This window comes from Daphnia magna, linkage group LG7 (assembly GCF_020631705.1).
Source record: "Daphnia magna isolate NIES linkage group LG7, ASM2063170v1.1, whole genome shotgun sequence".
Classification (NCBI taxonomy): Eukaryota; Metazoa; Arthropoda; class Branchiopoda; order Diplostraca; family Daphniidae; genus Daphnia; species Daphnia magna.
In genome coordinates, this window is record NC_059188.1 from 4406950 (window position 1) to 4428572 (window position 21623).

Below are 21623 nucleotides of genomic sequence, written 5' to 3' on the forward strand. Positions count from 1 at the left end.
AGTATGATAAAAGTCTAAAAATGAATATTTTAGAAAAAAAAAACCAAAAACAAAAAACAAAAAACAAAAAAAAAAAAACATCTAAATTTGGCCCTACTTTTAGGTTGCTAGATTGAATGCGAATGCTACTCAATAGTAAGATATCCGTATATACTGGACGAAAGTCAATAGATGTAAATTTACGGGTGTTGCTATCACCGTCGAAAAGAATGTTAGGAAATACGAAAACCCAAATATAACCGTGGACAGGCATTAAATTGATAGTCAGAACTCAGAATTGATGTTAAACGATTATCGAACGTGAAACATCATCGTTTTTCATTTATAGCTTTTCTTGTGTATAAACGAAAGGGAAAGCCAATCCAGCAAATTTTGTTTACCATATGGCCCTACCTTGCCGTGTAAATGTAAAAGCCAAGTCAGAAATGGTTGACAACACTACGTCATTGACATTCAAAGACCTTGTGGTCGACCCACCAACTCTTCCAAACTAACTTTAGTTGCAGATATTTCTTACCCCTCTCCATTTCGCAAGTCAATTTCTCAGGAATTTGTGGTTTTATCAAAATAAAATAATTACTCAAATCGATCGACGTAAGACTCGGTCGTATAAGTCCTAGGAATGCTTAGAAAAATTGGAAAAAACAGGAGAGAAAAGGAGAAAGAAAAATGGCTGCGCATGGCATCAGGTAACCTATTGTTGCACACGTTATGGCAAATCCACAATGCCATAGACAGCAGTGTCTCCTTCCTCCCTTGTGGTCATCAAATGAAGTAGCGTAGTTATGGGTAGTGATAGATTTGCTTACCAGCACAACCATGCCTTTTGTACCATCCCCATAACATGCGAGGATACGTCAATGACAACCTGTTTTAGATTGCTTTGTTTTCCGTGAACGTTCTACGTCTTGGATGACAATTACGTAAGTAAGAATGGCGCAATAGGGCTACTCAATGTCGCATTTGGTAGAGCGATGCAAGTCTTCACTGCCCTACGTTTGCACCATATAACACGCGACGCGGTTAGGTAGAAACAGATTCTGCCGAAAACTGAAGGTGCATCATCGCGCATAACCATCTTTCTACCGGTATTTTAGGGATACGAAACACGAAATACGTGGCCTTCACTCACGAGCAGGAGCCGAGCAAAGACGGTGGAATCCCTGATTGTTTCATGGGATTGAAATAAACGTCTTTCACGCCCAACGTACTGCTCGTACATTGAAATAAAGAAATCAACGATTAACTTATACCATGACATATTGCTTAGAATTCAATAAAAAAATGAATATGTTATTAAATTTTTACATTACAGGCTGGGTGTGTCTTCATTTGAAATTGATCGACAAGTCCAGATAGAAATCATTGAGGGATAAAATAAGGGATTTGTAAGACACACAAATTACTCAATCAGATTTTCTTTTCGAAGTGAGCGGAGAACTGATTCTTCAAACTGCAGGGTCTTCACTTCGATATCCTCATTCGGCTCTAAGTTAACGTCCGCCAAACCCCATAACGGGATGTCTCCATCTGTCTCAGAATCAGCTTCTTCGGGTTTAACAAAAGAGTTCACCAACAAATCCATTTCGTCATCTGACATCTGGCTGTTACTATTTGACGTGCGTAAATACAGAGGTACAGTGTCGTTCTTGATCTCTTCCTCCTACCAAAAGCATGACCACGTTAGGGGAAACAACAAAAAAAAAACAAAAAAAACAACAAAAAAACAAACAAAAAAAAAAGATTCAATTCTCGTACATTTTTGAATTAGTCTGGTGACGATCATACCTTGGAGAAAACCGCACCGTCCCACAGCGACGGACCGCTGAGGGGTGTCCAAATAGACTCATTGCCAGGTGATACTGGCCACGACTCCATCTTAGACGACATTTGAGTCTCTTTCAAGAGGGCAGCCTCCAGCTGTTGGACGGTTAGTGGTTTGGAGATAGCTCTGTGTGCAGTCCCACCAACTTCGGCCGAATCATCGCGGTTCAGGGGACCAGTATACGAAATGTCGAAACCACGGAATAGATTCATTTCATGCAGTTGTTGGCTGTGTGCACTCGTCGAAAACCTTGGTGACATATGCAGATTCTAAATGATAACAACAATAGCGACGTGAGCGAATATCGAATTTGATTAGAAATGGTGACGTCATTCTTACTTGGAAGGAGGAATTGAGCTGTGAGAACGTTGAATTGGACGACGTAGCAAAGTTACCAAACGAATGGTTGGCCACTGGCGGGGGAACAATCGGTCCAGGCAGATGTGGATTACTATAGTTGGGTGATTTCGTACTGAACGGAAGAATGCGAGGCCTCGGTTTGTGCGGCTGAGTTGCTAGAGAATGATTCAACTGAGATTGACGGTGTGGGCTACACGGATTAAACCGCTGCTGTTGATAAAAAGGTGGTGGTGGGAAAGGCGGAATGCCAGCAGTTGCAGAAGCAGTAGATGGGGGTGGCAAACAGAAAGGGGGCAATCCCATGGGGTACTGCTGTGTCGACATAATCAAGCTTGGAGAATACGTTGAGCTCGTAGCTCGAGATGACTGCCCAGCGCGTATTACTTTTGGGACGAATTCGGGAGCCATCGGGTTCAATCCGTAAAGTTTCTTCATTTCAAGGGCGTCTAAGTGTGCACGTAATTGCATCCACAATACTCCGTAAAGTGAATTGTGGTCGCGACACGTTTCAATAAAACGATGCCACAATTTCCTGTTGAGACGAGGAAAAAAAAAAAAAAAAAGAAATCAAATAAATAAATTTACAAAAAAAAAAGAAAAGCGGTGAACAATAGAACTAGCGCACAATCCTCCCTAAAAGGTAAAAGCAATTGAACCACGTGGTCACTCATCAATCCGAAAAGATTTACGGGCCAACAGAGTATAAATCAAATGACTACCTTATTATAAGATGAACGAGTTAACATTGACAATAAATTGAAATAAATTGTTTGAAAATGGACAAGTTTCACATAGTGGAAAAAAAAAAAATCGACAATCACAGAGTGAAAGCTTGACAAGATGTCTCAGTCGCAAACGAAATGTCTCGATTCCCTTTGATACGGACTATTACCGTACGCCAAATCAAACGGGCGGGATTTAAAGAAAGACGAGAGAAAATACTAGAGGTAGGGAATCGCCTCTTACACGCACCCTGACGGCAGTGGCCCTAATTAATGTGCAAGGCTACTCATTTTATTATTAATATTAGTTTATAATTTTTTTTTTACGGTTATTCTTCATTCACGACTTCGAACTTACAACCGACGAATTTTCTAAAACTTCACACCTCTCCAAGACAACTTACGACGAGGATTCAATTGAGTAACTATAGAGTTAAAAGGCTTCAAAATGGCGGGCAACAGAGGTCGCATCAAAAGAATCATGGATTTATCGATTTCTTAGATGGAGTATAAGAAACAAATATTTACGCCTTCGGTATGTGCGAAATGTTCGAATCTAAATGTATGTTTTTTTGGAAATGCCGTTGTAGAGTACATGCCAGTCACGAAAATCATTCCGAAGCACGAATTTACCGTTTTCCAACGATATTAAAAAATTTTACCAAACGAACAACAACATAATTCTGAACGTATTTACAGCATATTCAAGAGGGAGGCTTACGAGCAGTAGTTACATCTACGAAAGGAGAAAAAAAAAAGACTAAGTCGAGAAATGCTCAATCGGAATGCTATCAAATGTTGGAGACCTTAAAACTTAAAATGGTTTTAAAGAGAAGAAATCTAAATCCCTTCGGTATGGATTTCCCCGGCAAGTAGTAGCGCAACGAAATGCGAATTAAGTGCCATAAAGATGTTCTAGCCTGATTTGGTTCAAATAATCATAGAAATGCCAGACTAAATAGAAATATTACCTGCATTTCCCAATCGAGCACAGAGCTAGGGGATCTCCAACAACTATCACCAGGCTGCGTGCTCGTGTTACGGCTGTATTCATGAGGCGAGCTGATGACAAGAAGCCAAACTGAGCTTCTTCGTCTTCTTCATTTTCCTCCTCCTCTTCAGTTTCATGATCGTCTTTCCCCGCTTGCAGAAAATGGCATTTTCGGCGCTTCCGTTCTTTCTCCTCATTGACGCAGGTATTGCGTGTTCGCACTGTGCTCAATATTATGACGCGGAACTGTTTACCTAAAACAGAAACAGATGAATCGAAATTTTATCTCGCATACACATACGCATTAGACATCTTTAGGACAAGTCATAGCTATAACCATACTGGAACTCCAATGGAATATTACATCACTTCCTTGAATAACACAATTATAGAATGAACAAAAAAACCAAAGAAAAAAGAGATAGTAAACAAAATTTCAAACGTCTAGTATAGCCAAGATGCATGATCATGAAGGGGAAGAAATATTATTCAAGCATCTCTGGAGCTAACCCGATCGTTCATCTTCAGTGGGTGAGTAAAATATCAAACACCCTCCCAACTGCTCACATGCTTTAAAAATTTCGCATTACTGCTTCATCGTTTTCATTCCTGGAGTAACTACTCTACCTTCAGAAGAGGCATTTCTAGTGTTAACTATCCAACCTCTATTAGTACGACATGCTCTCCTCCCCAATCCGAAATGGTCGTATGCATCAATGCTTTGACGAAACTTAGTCACACCCGCGAACAAATAAATTCATTTACCTTGAACATTCAAAACTCTCTCTACGTTGACACCAAAGAGCTTCCGGTGACGGAGATGCACGCGTATCCGGGATACCTGATCTGAATATGGACTTACGATCCCGACGGAGTTTTCGTCAAAAGAACCCCAGCTCTCGTGAGGCCATGTGTCTTGCAACTTTTTCACCACTTCACCGATTTCATAGATTTCTGCCATGTTGTAAATTGATGTACTGTTAGGGTCCTGTACATCTTCACCTGAAATTTGCAGACCGTACGCGGGTATTTAGAGTAGAATGTAATGATTTGATTTGTATGGTTAATATTGCGAACATTGGTCCTACATATACTTGAACTAGGATTATTTATTTTTTTGCTTGTTTTTTTTTTTTTACCTTTAGCACCCCGAAATGTAAGCGGGTAAAATTCGGCATGCTGCTCGTTCTTTCCAATACTTTTTAAACGGTTGTCATAGAAAAGTTCTGAGGTAAACTTTACAATGGCAAAGTGCGATCGGTAGTTTTCACAAAGAAGTATTCGGCAGGGGAAATCTTGAGGGTAGCGATCATATAACCGCTCCAACAAAGAAACCTACAAGAAGAGCAGAGATATTATGTTACAGGGCCTCACGGATCTTTAACAAACAAGAAAAAAAAAAAAAAAATTCGGAACTTGATTAAATGCCTAAAATTTTCGAAAATCAAAAATTATTTTGTTACATGAAAAGTAGAATGAAAAATCATCTCTCTTATTGCGTAAATAAGTTTTCGTTAGCGATATTTGACCTCCATGCAAGATTCCAAAAATGGTTTATATTATGGTCAGGTACTAATAGCTATAAGCTTTCTTTGCATACCTGGAATTGTTGCTCCCGAGCTACTTGTGAAAAGATTTCTGGGCTCAATTGCATGTGATCACCTGCGAGAGCGATCCGAGTGCGTTCATCAGCCAAAGAGAGAGGGATTAAAACATCGCATTCGGTGCATTGTGCTGCTTCATCAATTAAGATATGAGTAAAATAGCCTAACAATGAGACATATTAATAGTGAAATTCTGTTGATCAATCCCTATAACTGCGCTTACCCTTCTTTACGCCAGCTTGCAAAAGGTAACTTGTAGTTGCAAGTGTGGTTACTACGATTCGATGTTGCTCGATCTCACTCAATTTTGGGAGACGGAAACTGCAGGCTTTAGTGGGATCGGTTTCACGCAAAGAATACTATCCCCGGTAAAGATATAAAAGTTAATTAAGTCCAATAAGATGGTATTAAATATTAACGAACCTCGATAACAGAATGATGAACCGTTGTCAACCACCTGACTTTATAAAATACTCTCAAAGGGCGATAATGTTTCAATCCACTTTGAACCATAGGATGTAAATAATCTTTTACGTATAAATCCGCTGCACTATTCGAGTGAGTACACACTAATACACGTGTGTCTGGCTGATCCAGAATAACCTTGATGCATTGCGCAAAGGTAAAAGTTTTGCCCGTGCCATAGGGTCCAGCTATGACTATTGGTGCTCTTTTCTGTCGAGGATTTGAATAAATTGCAGCCACAGCTTGCTGCTGTTGAGTATTCAATTTGGTCACCATTTCAGGAATTTGCCCATCAAACCTAAAATGCAAAGTGTTAGATGGTAGCGTATACAGTATTCTAACTTGCCAATATAAACACGATTCATTACCTGTATGATACAGATACATCAGGAAAAAGAATTTTGGTAGTACAAAGATCTATAGCCCAGTGTTTCTCACAAAACACGTCACGATTTAGCTGGAACTGCGCTTGTACCCGAAATTCGGATCCATGTTTCAATTGAAAATCCGTGACCAATTTTTCGTTTAGTCGTAAGTAGATAGCATCCTTGGTTTTATCCTCAATAACACACTCATACGCTCTTCGTTTACCTAAAAATACAAGGAAAAGAATAAACAAGTTAAAAACGGACTAAAGCAGTTGTGCAAACACAACGGACAGAACGTATTATTTACTAACTCCATAAAATTGGGTTAAAGCGTAAAAAATAATTTTGATGTTGTTGTAAAAGCAAGTACAGGGTTATCAGTAAGAAGAACAAAAGAAAAGGGATAACTACATGGAGAAATAAGGAGAAGTGACAGAAACTGTGATCAAATTTACCTTGACTATCCAGACCAAAGGATATCAATGCCACACTGCAGTTGTTTAGAATCAAACGACCAGCTGGTGTATCCTCAGATATATTATATGTGAGCTCCAATTTTGCAAATAACTCATTTTCCCCAGTGCAATATTTAGCTGTTGATAGTGGACCAGGTGACAAAATATAATTTGAAGTCAAAATTACATTGCCTGTTAAATTGAAACTTGAGAGAATTCTTGCTTGAGCAAGCTCTTCAACACAAAGCAATAAATGCATTCGCTCTTTGTAATTGGCATGGTTTAGGACTGTAGTTTCAAAAGCAGCAGGGAATTTCAGCTTATGACCAGCCTGAGGATATTTCCTTTGAAGTTCCATGCAATGATCTTCCAAATTAGATGATGGTAATCGAAATATGTCAGCATTTTCATCAGTCCATCGATTTTCAGAGGAAACAATCAATTGTTTACCATCTTTACTCAATTCAAAGCCCTCATTTGCTGGATACACTTCCACCCTTAGATGTAGCGACAAGTATGGCTTGCATCCAAAATCAAAGATAACTGCTTGATTAAATGAACCATAGATGTTGGATTTGAATTTGACAGTGACAACGATAGTACTAAGGTTTTCACAACTGGTGCTGTTCCATTCTTGGCGGCTTTTTGTGATGTGGCCATGTTTCACATTGGATTCTCTTGTGTAAACACTTTGAATAAAAAAATTCTCACGGTAATTGTCCTCTAACAAAGCAATATTTTGCAGAATTTCTTGAGATTTCAGATATATAACCCAGCTAGTAACAGCTGGTTTTGTTGAAAGTGTAACACTGACATTTTCCTCAAGTTTGAATTCTACAAATGGCAAGTGCGAAGCAAACATGCATTCAGATCTGTCAGATTTACTTGCATCTAAATGAAGTTTCTGAAGAAATGTTTTGCAAGTAGTGCTTTTTTCTAACTCAGAAGTGATCCTGTTTTTCAATGTGTTCCAGAAAGAAATCCATTGGTTTAACTCATCAATTCCATGAGCTTCAACACACTGGGAACCCAATCGGCAAGTATTGTTTTTCTCAAACTGCTTGCAAAGGCGAAATTCTTCCGAAGTTAACCCACTCGGAGGGGCGCGAAATTTGCTCAACAACTCAATTCTATCAACGGGATTTATCACATTACGGTTCAACGGAATCTCGTCGTCAAATAAAGCCATGAGGACTTTGGGGAAACACTGAAATGCCAAAAAATCTTGAACAAAACACAAACTTTTTTTCGAAGAAGGTTAACACAAATGAACCAAAGGTACCCAGTATTCTGTGTGCTGGGAGCATGGGAAGGTAAAGCATGGAAAACCCAATGGAAACGGGAGGGGCCAATAACCGTGGAAAATGAACGACCATGGGATGTCTGGTGCAGGTTGGTCGCGCAAATCAAAGATGATGCTTATGGCAAAGCTGCACCGGTACTTTTTCCTATAGACCGCGTATACTTATCGTCTAGCTGACAGTTATCGTCTAGCTCATAGTTATCGTCTAGATAACGTTTACTAATTAAGAGCCAACTATTATGGTCTCCCAGCAACAGTATCAGACCAAAGTTAACATAGAAATATGGCATCCATTAATACTATATTTTTATTGACCCGTCTGAGGCACCAAATAATGCTAAGTGAAAGGAAATAAGAATACAAAATTTGTTTAAAAAGGATTTATTTACTATAAAATCAAGAAGCATATACAAAAGACATTTATTCTTATTTACTGTATGGTGATTATCAACTAGATGATGCTTATCGACTACGTCTTGACTTCCAACTAGATGATGTTTACCGACTGAGTGTTCCGTTTCAACTAGATGATGATTATGGACATATGGAAGGCCTAAAGTGCATTTACAAGAATTTCCATAACATGGTCAACATGGTCGCAGACTACTCGTCGATCCTTAGCGACGAATCGCACCGTCACTTTTTCTATTGAGGAAAGTCGATTCTTATCGACTAGTCTATAAGAGTCGACTTGTCCATTAGAGTGTGCCTTTTTGATAACTAGTTTGTAATGATTATTGTAGGCCTATTAAATCGTTTGAATCTAGGGTTTAAATATAAAAATGTTTGCAGAATACATTTATTTTAAATTCTTGTGTGTATTGTTGATGAACGCTTGATTTTAAAGTTAAATTAAAAAAAGGTGATACTCTCACTTGATGCTGGACTAGTGATGCGTAGGATAAATTTACAAAAGTGGCACAGGAATATACAGTAGTCATCATTCACTTTAAACGCTTGCGCGTTTTACCATAAGCACCCGTGTAAAACGCGCATGATTCAGACCCGCGTATTGTGGTCTAACATTTAAGCTATATCTTTTAAACTAATATGAAATTATAGCTAAGAAAATGTTTTATTTAGTTGCGTGATTGAAAATTTTTTCTGATAGCTGGATTTTACGTCAAAGTAAAACCCAGCTATCTTTGAACATGGTGTCATTTGCATGCTAGCTTATGGGGAAATGGGTGCTTTTATTTCTGTAATTGTATAAGAACGGCTTGAACAATTTACATGCCGTTTGTTAGCATCGATGCGGATCTCATTCCTCTGTAGATGCTAGTAATTCCCTGGTACTAACTTATAATTTAAATTCCCTGAATTAATTTTTGTCGATGCAGGTCTAATTTTAAGCGAATCGGCCTGGTGTTCCCCCCTCTGGCATACTCCCAGTACCACCCTCTGAACCTTTGTTCCGCGCCCATTTAACACTAATAAACCTAGTAAATATTTATATTTTCGTGATCCTTGTTTCACGAAGAATGCTTTGATGCGAAAAAAAGATTTTATAACGTGTTTTTTATGTTTAATTTGTAAATGTCTATTGACCAATCCTCGACGAGCATGACGGCGGCCATTTTTTACGCGGTTTTTACAAAGGTATATGAAACTTAGGGCTAGGTTATCTTTTAATTAATCTTTTTAATTAATTTATCAATCAACCATTTATACAAGGAAATAAAATTTACGTTATATTTATTGATTTAGTTCTCATAAACAGAATTTGGAGTTATTAAAATTAAAATTAATAATAAATCAATTTGAAGCCGAAAGCATCGACTAGTCGATAATAAGAGTCGATTACCACATGGTCCATTGGTTAGCGAGCAATTTTTCGCGTAATCTAGATTAAATTAGATTGAAATATATATTTACAAATACTGTTTACGTTTCTAATTAAATAAAACTTCGGTTATGTATATTCCTGTACCACTTTTGTAAATTTATCCTACGCACCACTAGTCCAGCATCAAGTGAGAGTATCACCTTTTTTAAATTTAACTTTAAAATCAAGCGTTCATCAACAATACACACAAGAATTTAAAATAAATGTATTCTGCAAACGTTTTTATATTTAAACCCTAGATTCAAACGATTTAATAGGCCTACAATAATCATTACAAACTAGCTATCAAAAAGGCACACTCTAATGGACAAGTCGACTGTTATAGACTAGTCGATAAGAATCGACTTTCCTCAGTAGAAAAAGTGACGGTGCGATTCGTCGCTAAGGATCGACGAGATAGTCTGCGACCAGCCTGAACATGGTCTATAACAACACAGTCTTCACCAGTGAACTGATACTGATCCGATTCCGTGTCGTTAAAAAACGGATTTTTTGAGGGCCGTAGAACGGATTGGTTTCCGTTCTCTAACGCTAGAGTCGCATGAAGGCAATAACGTTATGCCTACCCTCTAGCGCCTCTAGCTGATTCATAATCGGATTCGTTTCAGTTAACCGATTTTTGACAAAGCAGCGCGTTGTTCAAATCAGTGAGCGGACCCGTTTCCGTTCACAGATCCGTTTCAGTTTATTATCAACTTGTTTTTATAATAAGAAGCGCTAAATAATAAAAACGCTAAATAATTCCCGCCATCGTGCTCGACGGCGATTGGTTGATTAATTTTTACATATTCGGGAAACAAAACCTTATTTCTAACATTTCCGTGGGCATCAGCGTAATCTTTGTGATCTGAGAATCACGAAAATGGTATACTATTTAATTGATTTTATCAAAGATAAGTAATCGAACAGTTAGCTTAAAGTTTGGGTGTGTAAGCTCAGCCCCCCTCCTCTTTAAGTCTGAAAATGGAATAATAATAATCTGAAAAAGAATAAAGCGGTAGGCTGCATAGCATTAGGCCTGTGCGCGTGAAAAAGCGTTCGCGTGAAAAAGCGTTCGCGTGAAAAAGCGTTCGCGTGAATCATACGGGCATAGACAGAAAAGTGATTGTTTTTCAATTCATATTCGGATTCAGCGTACAAAGTTGAATACAGACTATAAATTTTAATATTATCGAAGGTAGTTTGTATAGTATAATATGCGTTTGCGTGATAAAGTGTTTGGCGTGAATTACACGTACATGCCTTTATAACGGATTGTTTTTTAATTCAGATATAAATTCAGCGTAAAAAGTTAAATAAATGCTATTAATTTTAATGTTATCGAAGGTAATTTGCATTGAGTAATATGCGCCAGCGTGAAAAAGCGTTCGGCGTGAATTACACGGATATAGATAGAAAAGTGATTGTTTTTGAAATCATATTTGAATTCAGCGTAAAAAGTTGAATAAATGCTATTAATTTTATTGTTATCGAAGGTAGTTAGCATTGAGTAATATGCGCCAGCGTGAAAAAGCGTTCGGGCGTGAATTACACGGATATAGATAGAAAAGTGATTGTTTTTGAATTCAGATTCGGATTCAGTGTAAAAAATTGAGTACATCTAATGGTTTCATAAATTTGGCGGGAGTTTGCCGTTTGTGACGAAAAAAATCTCGAAAAAAGTCGCCTAGATAAGGAAAGAGAATTGGGTCGTTTGGTTTCTATGAAAAATTTTGTCAAAAACGAATAACTCCCCCCGCTAACACCAAAAACAATGAAATTAATGCTGAATATTCAACTTTTTACGCTGAATTCAAAAATGAATTCAAAAACAATCACTTTTCTATCTATATCCGTGTAATTCACGCCCGAACGCTTTTTCACGCTGGCGCATATTACTCAATGCTAACTACCTTCGATAACAATAAAATTAATAGCATTTATTCAACTTTTTACGCTGAATTCAAATATGATTTCAAAAACAATCACTTTTCTATCTATATCCGTGTAATTCACGCCGAACGCTTTTTCACGCTGGCGCATATTACTCAATGCAAATTACCTTCGATAACATTAAAATTAATAGCATTTATTTAACTTTTTACGCTGAATTTATATCTGAATTAAAAAACAATCCGTTATAAAGGCATGTACGTGTAATTCACGCCAAACACTTTATCACGCAAACGCATATTATACTATACAAACTACCTTCGATAATATTAAAATTTATAGTCTGTATTCAACTTTGTACGCTGAATCCGAATATGAATTGAAAAACAATCACTTTTCTGTCTATGCCCGTATGATTCACGCGAACGCTTTTTCACGCGAACGCTTTTTCACGCGAACGCTTTTTCACGCGCACAGGCCTAATGCTATGCAGCCTACCGCTTTATTCTTTTTCAGATTATTATTATTCCATTTTCAGACTTAAAGAGGAGGGGGGCTGAGCTTACACACCCAAACTTTAAGCTAACTGTTCGATTACTTATCTTTGATAAAATCAATTAAATAGTATACCATTTTCGTGATTCTCAGATCACAAAGATTACGCTGATGCCCACGGAAATGTTAGAAATAAGGTTTTGTTTCCCGAATATGTAAAAATTAATCAACCAATCGCCGTCGAGCACGATGGCGGGAATTATTTAGCGTTTTTATTATTTAGCGCTTCTTATTATAAAAACAAGTTGATAATAAACTGAAACGGATCTGTGAACGGAAACGGGTCCGCTCACTGATTTGAACAACGCGCTGCTTTGTCAAAAATCGGTTAACTGAAACGAATCCGATTATGAATCAGCTAGAGGCGCTAGAGGGTAGGCATAACGTTATTGCCTTCATGCGACTCTAGCGTTAGAGAACGGAAACCAATCCATTCTACGGCCCTCAAAAAATCCGTTTTTTAACGACACGGAATCGGATCAGTATCAGTTCACTGGTGAAGACTGTGTTGTCTATAAACTAGAAGTCTACGAACTGTCGTCTGCTCGCAATTTTGTCTGCTATATTTTGAAACTAAAATCCGGGCATCTGCTAGAGGCGCTGACTACCCGGATCAGTCATAACATTTCATTGTTAAGACGGTTAAGACCATGGTTAAGCAGCAGTGTATCGTATTTGATAAAAAAGTGAGTATTTTAAAATACTCGGCCTTTCAAATACATGTTTTCTTCAAAAACCTAAAATACCAAATAAAATAAAATACAAAATAAAATACAAAATACTTTTTCTCTCTCTGTACTGCAAAACTAGAACACAGTTAGGCAACTATTTAAAGTTTTTATTTCGTTTAATGAAGAGTAGCATATTTAGTAAATCAACCTTCATGTTGATACGTTTTATGGCAAAAATGTCTAGCGCTGTGCCGAAGCATTGTTCAATGTTGACCGAAGTAGTGGGGATTCCCAATATGTCACGTGCAATCGGTGCCAGTAAAGGGAACCGATGTTTATTTTCGTCCCAGTACTTCAAAGGGCGAAGAGGCATGATCTTTGAATTAGCATCGGATGGATTTTCTTGAATTTCCAATGAAGCGTTTGGCTCGTTAAGGTACTGGTCAAACTCATCCAACACCCGTGATCGGCCAGCTGAATGTGGACGAGTTGACCAGCTGAGGGTGCTGTAGAGACCCCAGAGACCCCGTGCCCTTTTGGCCGAATACGGCGCTTCGCTGCTCGCAGACTTTTCTGCTCCTAAAGACGAATTCGAAGTACTCCCGTGTCGATTTCGATAGCTTTCTGCTGTGTCTGCCTACGCTCCGTCCTCTTTCAGGCGGCAATAGCGATGTTCTATCTCCGCTCGGACGCATGCCAAGACGTCATCTTGGTTAAGCCCGGAAAACGACAGTCAGTGTGTTTTAAACCTTGGGTCAAGGATCGCGCCTATAATGGAGAAATTCGCAAAATATTAAATTACTAACAGAAAAATAAATTTTAAACGCATGATTACCTGCTAAGTAGACTAATTCGTTTAGAATAAAAAAGAATCTCGTCTCCAAGGAAGTTTTGAGAGCTTCGACCAGAGTCTTTCAGTAGTTGATTTTTCCTACGAATGGGCTCACCGGATTGAGCTCAGCTGATCCTCGGTTTGATTGGACGGTAAGGGTAATTTGGTTCAATAAATTGATGTACGCAGGTACGACCGTTCCAATGGTTTCGTAATCACATTGGAAGTCGTCCGTTGCCTCTTGAAAAGGCGTAAGAACCATTACAGTTTCTTTCAGCTGCTTGATTTCTAAAGGAGACAGTTTTGGGTATTTCGTCGTCGTAGCATTCAATCGGTTTTGCAGTTGAGGATCAGTATCGAAAGCTTTGATGATGGAAGTTAGAGAATACATCTCAGAATTCCACCGAGTCACGTTCTTCGCTACGAGGCGGAAGCCGACCGATTAAAAAACTTCTTCGGTGTCAATGAAACTATGGCGGATCAGAGTTAATGATGGCTCCACCATGCTTCATGTCAGCTCCTACCGGGGGCTGTAGTAAGAAAATAGGAAATTAATCAATCACGAAACAAGTAAAAACCAAAGTAAAAGTGTTTAGTAATTATGTCAACTGCTTTGAGGCCGTCGTTAACAGTAAGTTGAAGATCATGTCCTTTACAAGAGGCTCGCAGTTTGGAAAACATCTGGTATGTCGACTCCGTGTTACCTTCCAGAAAACCCAAGGTCGCCCGTGGAATGTTCAGATACGAGTTATCCAAAGCATCCTGGACTTCCTCGAACTCGGTCTCTTCGTCAGGATCAACTGTCATCAAAGAATTAAAAGCAGGATGGTTTCTGGATTGAAGCAGCTCCGCAATGGAATAAGAATCCGCATATTCTAGCACGAGATCTATCATTTCTTCTTCATCAGTAAAGTCCTCCACTAACGTCTCCTCCTGTTCGGCTTGGCCGTTCTCACCCGGTTGAATGTCGGGAAATAATCTGAGATTAAAGGCCCGGATCATGTTGGATCCGCTGTCGGTCACCACTCGAACAACCTAAATAATGAAGTGAATAAAGGCTGTTTAAAGGAAATTTCTTTTTAAATATGAAAGTACTAGGTACCGTTTTGATGTTTAGATCCCATTCCTTAAGAACGTCTTCAAATTCAGCTAGAATAGCTTCCCCGGTGTGACAGCCAGTCATTTGCCGTAGGCTGATAAAAGCGTTGAATTGCTCGTAGTTGATTGTAACACCTTCTAGGCTGAAGCCGATATACCCGCACATTCGTTTGGATGACCAAATATCAAGCATCAGAGTGACCGATCCGCTCTGAGATATTTTTTTCAGCACGAGCATCTTAATCCGGTCATATTCTTCTCCTATATGACGCCGTCTCATTGTGAAATCGTTTGGGGCCTTGTAACCTGGTATGCCGACCCAATGTTACAAAGTACAAGTGATATAAAAGTAACATCATACAAATATGTAATGTACCTCGAAAAATTATTTCCATTCCGGATTCCTGAAAAAAATGAGGGAAATGTTTCCAGTGACAGGCATGCGAGTCGGTCCAAAGTGGCTTGACGAGAAGGGTGGATTTTTGTCTCGGTTGTAAAGGCAGTAATGGAAGCTTGTTGCTGTCTATGAGAGCATGGTTGGTCCGCCTTATTATGAAATTGCTTCCACTCTTTACTATGTCTTCGTTCGAAATGAATCGAGAAGTTGGTTTAGGCCTTTTTGTACGTGGAAAAGTACTTCCGGCACGTTTTGCAAAGGCAATGAAGTTGCCCATCTGAACCCTCACGCCAATCCATGAAGAACTTTTTTCTCCAGGAAGGAAATGAGTCTGTAAAATAAGGATATAAATATATAAATTAGTACTAAACTTGCAAACGAAAATGGTGTAATCCTAGTACTTACTCTGCTTGAAAGCTGGAATTGAATTAGTATTGGGTGGTGGATCAGGATCCTTGCGACCTGATCCACCCCGATAACCCTCGAGCAAGATTTTATGTCGACAAATCTGGAGTAGGAGCCTGATTCAATTGCACGACTGAATCCTGACTCTCATTCAAGTCAATGGCCTGCGAGACTCAGCGGCGGCCTGCGAGAGTCAGAAGCTTCACCGAGCAAAATCTGATTCTCTTCGTTCAGAATTTCTTTTTGGACAAAACTCAAATCTTCTACACTATCTACAGTAGGCTGCTTTCTGGGCCGTCCACGTCCTCTATTTGAAAGTGGCGCAGAACACCTTCTGCGATTCGGTTTTCCTGGCATTCTTATTACTGCATAAAAGGAAATTTCAAAGTTAATGTGACAATATTGACTCTTGCATGGTTTATAAGCAGCTTTAATACTTACCATGGGTGTGATAAACCTGATATTTCAATAAAAACACACAAAACTAAAATGAAATTCGGTATATATTGAAATTTTCGTGAAAATTTGAAGTAAAACGCAATAGACACATAGAGAAACTATTGCAAGTCAATTTGCAGTTGCAATAGTGCAGGCGAAAAATGTGATAAATTATAATGTTTTGCCAAAATTCTAATATGTAAAAGTATTTTTAAATAGTATTTGTATTTTATTCACTTTGAGCAAAAAATACCAAATAAAAATACTTAAATTAAAAATAAGGAACAGCAAAATACCAGTGTTGTCAAAATCTGTTGTGATTTAAATCACAAATGATTTTGATTTTGATTTAAATCATTTTTAAATTTTGCGATTTTTGATTTGATTTATGCGAAAATAAATCATTTTAAAAAATCAAAATCACCGTTTTCTATAAATTTTAATGCAGATTACAGCATATTCATCATTCTTTCTAAAATATAACGATCATTGTGGGAATCGCGCCTGATACTAAAAGTTTTGTACTGATTTTGTAGGGAGGATGGGACCAATTAAAACGCGTTTGATTGAAACAAAAATCGAAATGGAAACAAAAATCTAGCTCTTGGCGTCTGACAAAAATTTTGAAAAATGAGTAAGAATAAATAATTTTCTGCACAATTATATACTTTTTGGCTGAATTAAATCAGTACTAGTCTGGGGGACCAAAAATACACGAAGTGTTTCATTTGAACCCATTCTACCCTACACTAATTTTTCCCTTGCTATTAATCAATTGCAAAAAAAAAAAAAAAAAAAAAGTGGAAGAAAATGACGAAGCGATTTCCCATTGCTTTGCTAACAAAGATATGGTTATATTCAAGCAAAAAAAGTTTAAGGGATTTTGATTTTTATTTCGAAATCGATTTAAATTACGATTCCAATCTTTTTTTTCATGATTTTGATTTATGATTTAAATTGCGATTTAAATCAATTCTAGAAAATGATTAGATTAGATTTAAGATTTAGATTTTAGCTAGTTTGGCGAAATGATTTGATTTAAATTTAAATCTTTTTTTCATTTGATTTTGACAACACTGCAAAATTCAAATACGTAATAAAATTCGTATTTGCTGTATTTTATTTTAAATTTATTTTGTTTTAATCGACAAATACGATACACTGTTAAGCAGTAACAACAATGGATAACTGCGGGAAAATTATTAAGTTTCATAGTTTTTAATTTAAAAAAAATATGTGTCTCGTTTAAAATTATTTTCAGGAGAATGAATTAGTTGAACTTCTCAGAAAAAGTGACAAGTTTCATAGTGTATCATTTTTAAATAGTAAGTTTCAAGTTTTAAATTATTTTCTGGTAAGTCAACAAGTTAACTTGATGGCAACATCGACGACCAAGAGAGGATCCATATCCTTACAAGCTACAAAGATTGCATGTTAAAAAGTTTTAAAGAGAACGTTGACAGATCCGCGAAAATGAGGAACAACCTAAAGGACCATCTCTTGAAAGGACTCATTTTTGCGGCTAGAAGCGAAATGGTTTCTCTTGGAGATGATCTTGATCTGGTGCAATCTAATGCAACGGACTACAACTGTGATGGGTATCTTATATTTACCAGAAAAGATGAGATCAATTGTGAGAAGGGGCTGTCCATAAAGTATGTCACGCATTTTTTTACTTTTTTACCCCCCCTCCCCCCTTGTGACTAGCTGTCACAAACGTTTTACCCCCCTAAAAAAGTACGTCACAAATTTGAGCCCCTTCCCCCAATAGGACAATAGTTTTTTTTTAAAATCCGTGTTTATTTTTAAAATTCAGTTCTTAATTTTCAGTTTTTTGACATTCAAATTCACAATTAAACCTTCTCATCTTCCCATGGAATACTTAAATATTCTTCAATATCGAACACTGGCAGCAATCCGCTGTTTTTTTCGGGCATTTTTGTAGGAAGCGAGATATTTGATAAATCCAATTCTTCTTCTTCAAACCATTCCACATCCTCTTCACCTTCTTCCCTTACGATGACAGCCATCAACTCTCGTTGTCTTCTTGCTGCTATCCGGACTGGGTGAATTTTTGAAGGCTCACTTGATAAACTTAATGACACATCAGATGATTTACGATGGTGAGATGAATGCGCTTTCATCATTTTCTGCAAAGCAAAGTAAAGTCCACAAATATTGCAGATCCGACTGACTAAACATGATTGCACTTACGGGCAAAACAAATCATAGGGGATCCGTTTGAATTCTTTCTTCGCTTCTGGTAATAGATGAGCAACATTTGACGAAAGAGCGAGAAAAATCGACGGAAATTTATTTCCATCACCAAGGATCTGTTTAGGTGTAATGATTCCACCATCAATAGTTTGCTGCAGTGGGAAAGGAGGAGGAAGGAATCTTGATGAAACGAAACTGAAATATGGGCTTCTTCTTTTGCCACAGCAATCGATGTCTGCACACTTGACAATTTGTGTTAGATATTGGATAGTTCTAACGTGCTCGGCCATCCAATCAAGATCTTTTGAAAGTAGCCTTTCGCTTCTCAGTTCTCCAAATTCAGGATCAATATATTCGGATATAGTTGGAGCGCCATCTATGACAACCTTTGACCAGAGTTCAGCCAATGTTTTGCCAGCAAATTCAAAATTTTGTTTCTCAAGTTCTTCGTCGATGGTCTTTCCTTGACTGTCTAAGTGACTTCCATAGTGATCGTACGAAAGTATGAGACCAGCCAACTCTCGACTTAAGGGAGCCATCCTTCATTCAACTCTGTTGAAAGCACTACGGCCTGGGGCATTCGTTGCCACAAACAAGGCGTCAAGATTATTTTGAATAAAGTGATGAATTGATACGTCGATAACTTTTTGATACCTAAAAATAATTGAATAATCATCATACAATTCAACATTAATATAAAAAATAAATACCTGGGGTTTTCATCCGGTCCCCCGTCAACAATAGTAATGCCCACCGGTTTTACATTCCCTGTGTCTTTCATAATAACTTCGAATTCCGGTATACTAAGCAAACGCTCAAAATCTAATCCATGAGATAGCGCCGTTGATGAACAGTGTTTCCCCGAGCGTATAGCTATGTAGGTCGGTCCTGAATAACTGACAGCCTCAATTTTCCCCATTCCATTCTCCTTTATATCAATTCCAGCATAAACAGAGGGCGAAAGTTTATGCTTGCCTGCAATAACCCAGTCATGATCTGGGAGTGTTACACGATATTCAACGTGCATTAAAAGTGGGGCTTGTTTGTTGGCAGCAGTGAGGCCAATTGGGACCTTTGCCTTGTCGTCTTGACTTAGAAAAGTAACAATTTTCGGTCCCAGAAGAGAAGCCAATTCTTCTAAACGCCTTATTGTTGCCGAACAAAACCACATGTCCACATGTTTGGAATTATGATCATTTTGCGCATGAATTAAGCGAACAGGAACAGTAGACACATGTCTTTTGCCTTCAATAGAAACACTGCGCTTTGGTAAAAGCCTTAAATAAACAGCGCTCCTACTCACCTTGAATATTTATAGCCACAAGAAGACTTAACAAATCAGTACGCTTAGATTGATTTATAACGTAACTTATACCATAAATCCATCGGATTTTAGTTGATCTGTTAGGTCATCAAGCGTCTTGATGCTGCGATAAACATCCGACCTTCTTTTTTCATGGGCGGCAGACTCGTGAAGGGCAATATCAACAATGGCTTTCAGAAACAGAGGCTGGTCGATTTCAATTCTTGGACGACCAGTTTTTCCTCTCAACTTCAACGCTTCTTTTACTTCGGGATGTGTTTCACACAATTTTGAGATTTTTTCTCGTTTGGATGCTCTGCTTTTCTTCTGTCTCTCTTGTTCTTTCTTTTTCTTTTTCAATTCACTCTCGAGACTTTCTTTCTTTTTTCGTTTCGACTTCAGCTCTTCCTCTTGTGCATCAGTAATATGGCCAGTATTTTTTCGCTTCATCAATCCAACCAAATCTCCATTTAACAGATCAATTTCACATCTTAGTTCGTCTTGTCTTTTGGTCCTTAATGTTTGTGAAATAACAGACTTATTTGCCACAACAGCTAAAGGTGAAGATGGCGTGGGCTCAACTATTTCTGCCAAATCAGTCGGTTCATCAAATTGGTTCGAATTCAAGGGAAATGGGTTGTTCAATGGGATCTGGTTTTTTAACAGATTTAGATGATTGCTTTGACCAAAAAAGCATGTGTTTGCCCTTCGATTCCAACGCGATCGACTCATATTTGTTTAATAGTTGACTGAAATTTTCCAATAAATTTGGTTTGTCTGATTTTAAATCATTCCAAACTTTGTTGATCTCTTTTTGAGCAATTTGTTTGCTTTTACTAGGATAAGCGTTAGCAAATGCTTTTTTTAGGGATTCGTAAGACTCGGTTAGATCCATTGCTGCTACAATGGCTTAGCGAAATGACTAAATTTGCACCCCAGCTGTTATCCTCTCGGATTCCCTCGTGCAATTTGGCTTGTGACGTCACATTTTCTAGAACACCCCCCTCCCCCCGTCACAACCCGTCACAACAGCGAAGACCTCCTCCCCCCCCCCCTCGAGCGTGACATACTTTATGGACAGCCCTGAAGTGCCTCGCTTCGCTTACGTAAAAAAAAATTGAGCTACCCAGTGAATTTTACGCGGCACACATTATTACCCTTAAGAGCAAAGTATTCCTCCGTTTCGGTTCACTCGGCTTTTATAACACCATCGCCAAGGTGGAGAGTATTCTTCAAAAGCACCTAAAATCAGAGGAAGCCTACACCAGGGATTCTTTTGAGTTAGTTATCAAGAAAATTGTTTGTGACGGCCTTAGTATTCTTTCCATATGTTGCGAGGAGCATCGAGCTGAAGTTGTATCTTTTCTGATCTATGAATACGTTGCATTCCGCTATCACATCGGATCTAAGCTTTTAAAAAATGAGGCCCAGAAAAAATTGAAAGATAAGCAACAAAAACACCGCAAAATGTTCAAATTGGTTGTGTAATATGTTTTTCAATTGCAATACAGTGTATAGATGTATACAGTGATAATGTATACAGTTGTAATACAAAGATTCAGTTGAAATGTAAAACTTTAAGCAGAATAACTTACTTTCCGCGGGCTTAGCAATGTAATGTTATGACTGATCAGGGTAGTCAGCACCTCTAGTGGATACCCGGATTTTACTTTCAAAAATTAGCAGACGAACCATCAAAATCGGGTCTAGCAGACGACAGCTCTTGGACCTCTATTTAAAAACCATGCTATTATGCCAGCATTTAAATTAATATACGGGTAATTACTTACACAACCACTTATTGAAAAATATAGCTAATAAAATTCTCTATGAAATGCTAGAAAAAGAAAATCATTAATTTTAATCTTAGCTAAAAATATGAGAAAAACAAAATTT

The 21623-nt window shown here is 38.0% G+C and overlaps 2 protein-coding genes across 3 annotated transcripts; both read right to left on the reverse strand.

Moving 5' to 3' along the window:
* Positions 1 to 1242: 1242 nt before the first annotated feature.
* Positions 1243 to 8080, reverse strand: LOC116932225 (probable helicase with zinc finger domain). The gene is made up of 11 exons (XM_032940028.2): positions 6791 to 8080; positions 6336 to 6558; positions 5926 to 6265; positions 5726 to 5861; positions 5499 to 5665; positions 5038 to 5233; positions 4664 to 4900; positions 3879 to 4152; positions 2165 to 2717; positions 1789 to 2094; positions 1243 to 1663 (listed from the first exon to the last, which is right to left on the reverse strand). Exons 1-11 carry the CDS (start codon positions 7977 to 7979, stop codon positions 1403 to 1405), a joined length of 3882 nt encoding a protein of 1293 aa, XP_032795919.1. The 5' UTR covers positions 7980 to 8080; the 3' UTR covers positions 1243 to 1402.
* A 5109-nt stretch (positions 8081 to 13189) lies between these two features.
* On the reverse strand, positions 13190 to 16340 carry LOC116932192. Of its 2 annotated transcripts, XM_032939992.2 has the most exons (7): positions 16211 to 16340; positions 15770 to 16134; positions 15344 to 15695; positions 14972 to 15273; positions 14574 to 14904; positions 13873 to 14399; positions 13190 to 13805 (listed from the first exon to the last, which is right to left on the reverse strand). In XM_032939992.2, exons 3-6 carry the CDS (start codon positions 15639 to 15641, stop codon positions 14383 to 14385), a joined length of 948 nt encoding a protein of 315 aa, XP_032795883.2. In that variant the 5' UTR covers positions 15642 to 15695; positions 15770 to 16134; positions 16211 to 16340; the 3' UTR covers positions 13190 to 13805; positions 13873 to 14382. The 2 variants fall into 2 exon arrangements, with proteins under 2 accessions (XP_032795883.2, XP_045033112.1); XM_045177177.1 differs by having other exon boundaries at positions 13873 to 14904.
* Between the last annotated feature and the right edge of the window lie 5283 nt (positions 16341 to 21623).

Bases quoted from the DNA above. Each gene is read 5' to 3' on its own strand.
- LOC116932225 (XM_032940028.2), bottom strand. From the start codon at position 7,979: ATGGCTTTATTTGACGACGAGATTCCGTTGAACCGTAATGTGATAAAT. The intron at 5,862-5,925 runs GTTCGTTAATAT...TACCGGGGATAG, and splicing joins TTCATCATTCTGTTATCGAG to TATTCTTTGCGTGAAACCGA. The intron at 4,901-5,037 runs GTAAAAAAAAAA...TGCAAATTTCAG, and splicing joins TACATTTCGGGGTGCTAAAG to GTGAAGATGTACAGGACCCT.
- LOC116932192 (XM_045177177.1), bottom strand. From the start codon at position 15,641: ATGGGCAACTTCATTGCCTTTGCAAAACGTGCCGGAAGTACTTTTCCA. The intron at 15,274-15,343 runs GTACATTACATA...TCGGCATACCAG, and splicing joins AATGGAAATAATTTTTCGAG to GTTACAAGGCCCCAAACGAT. The intron at 14,905-14,971 runs GTACCTAGTACT...TTCATTATTTAG, and splicing joins GGGATCTAAACATCAAAACG to GTTGTTCGAGTGGTGACCGA.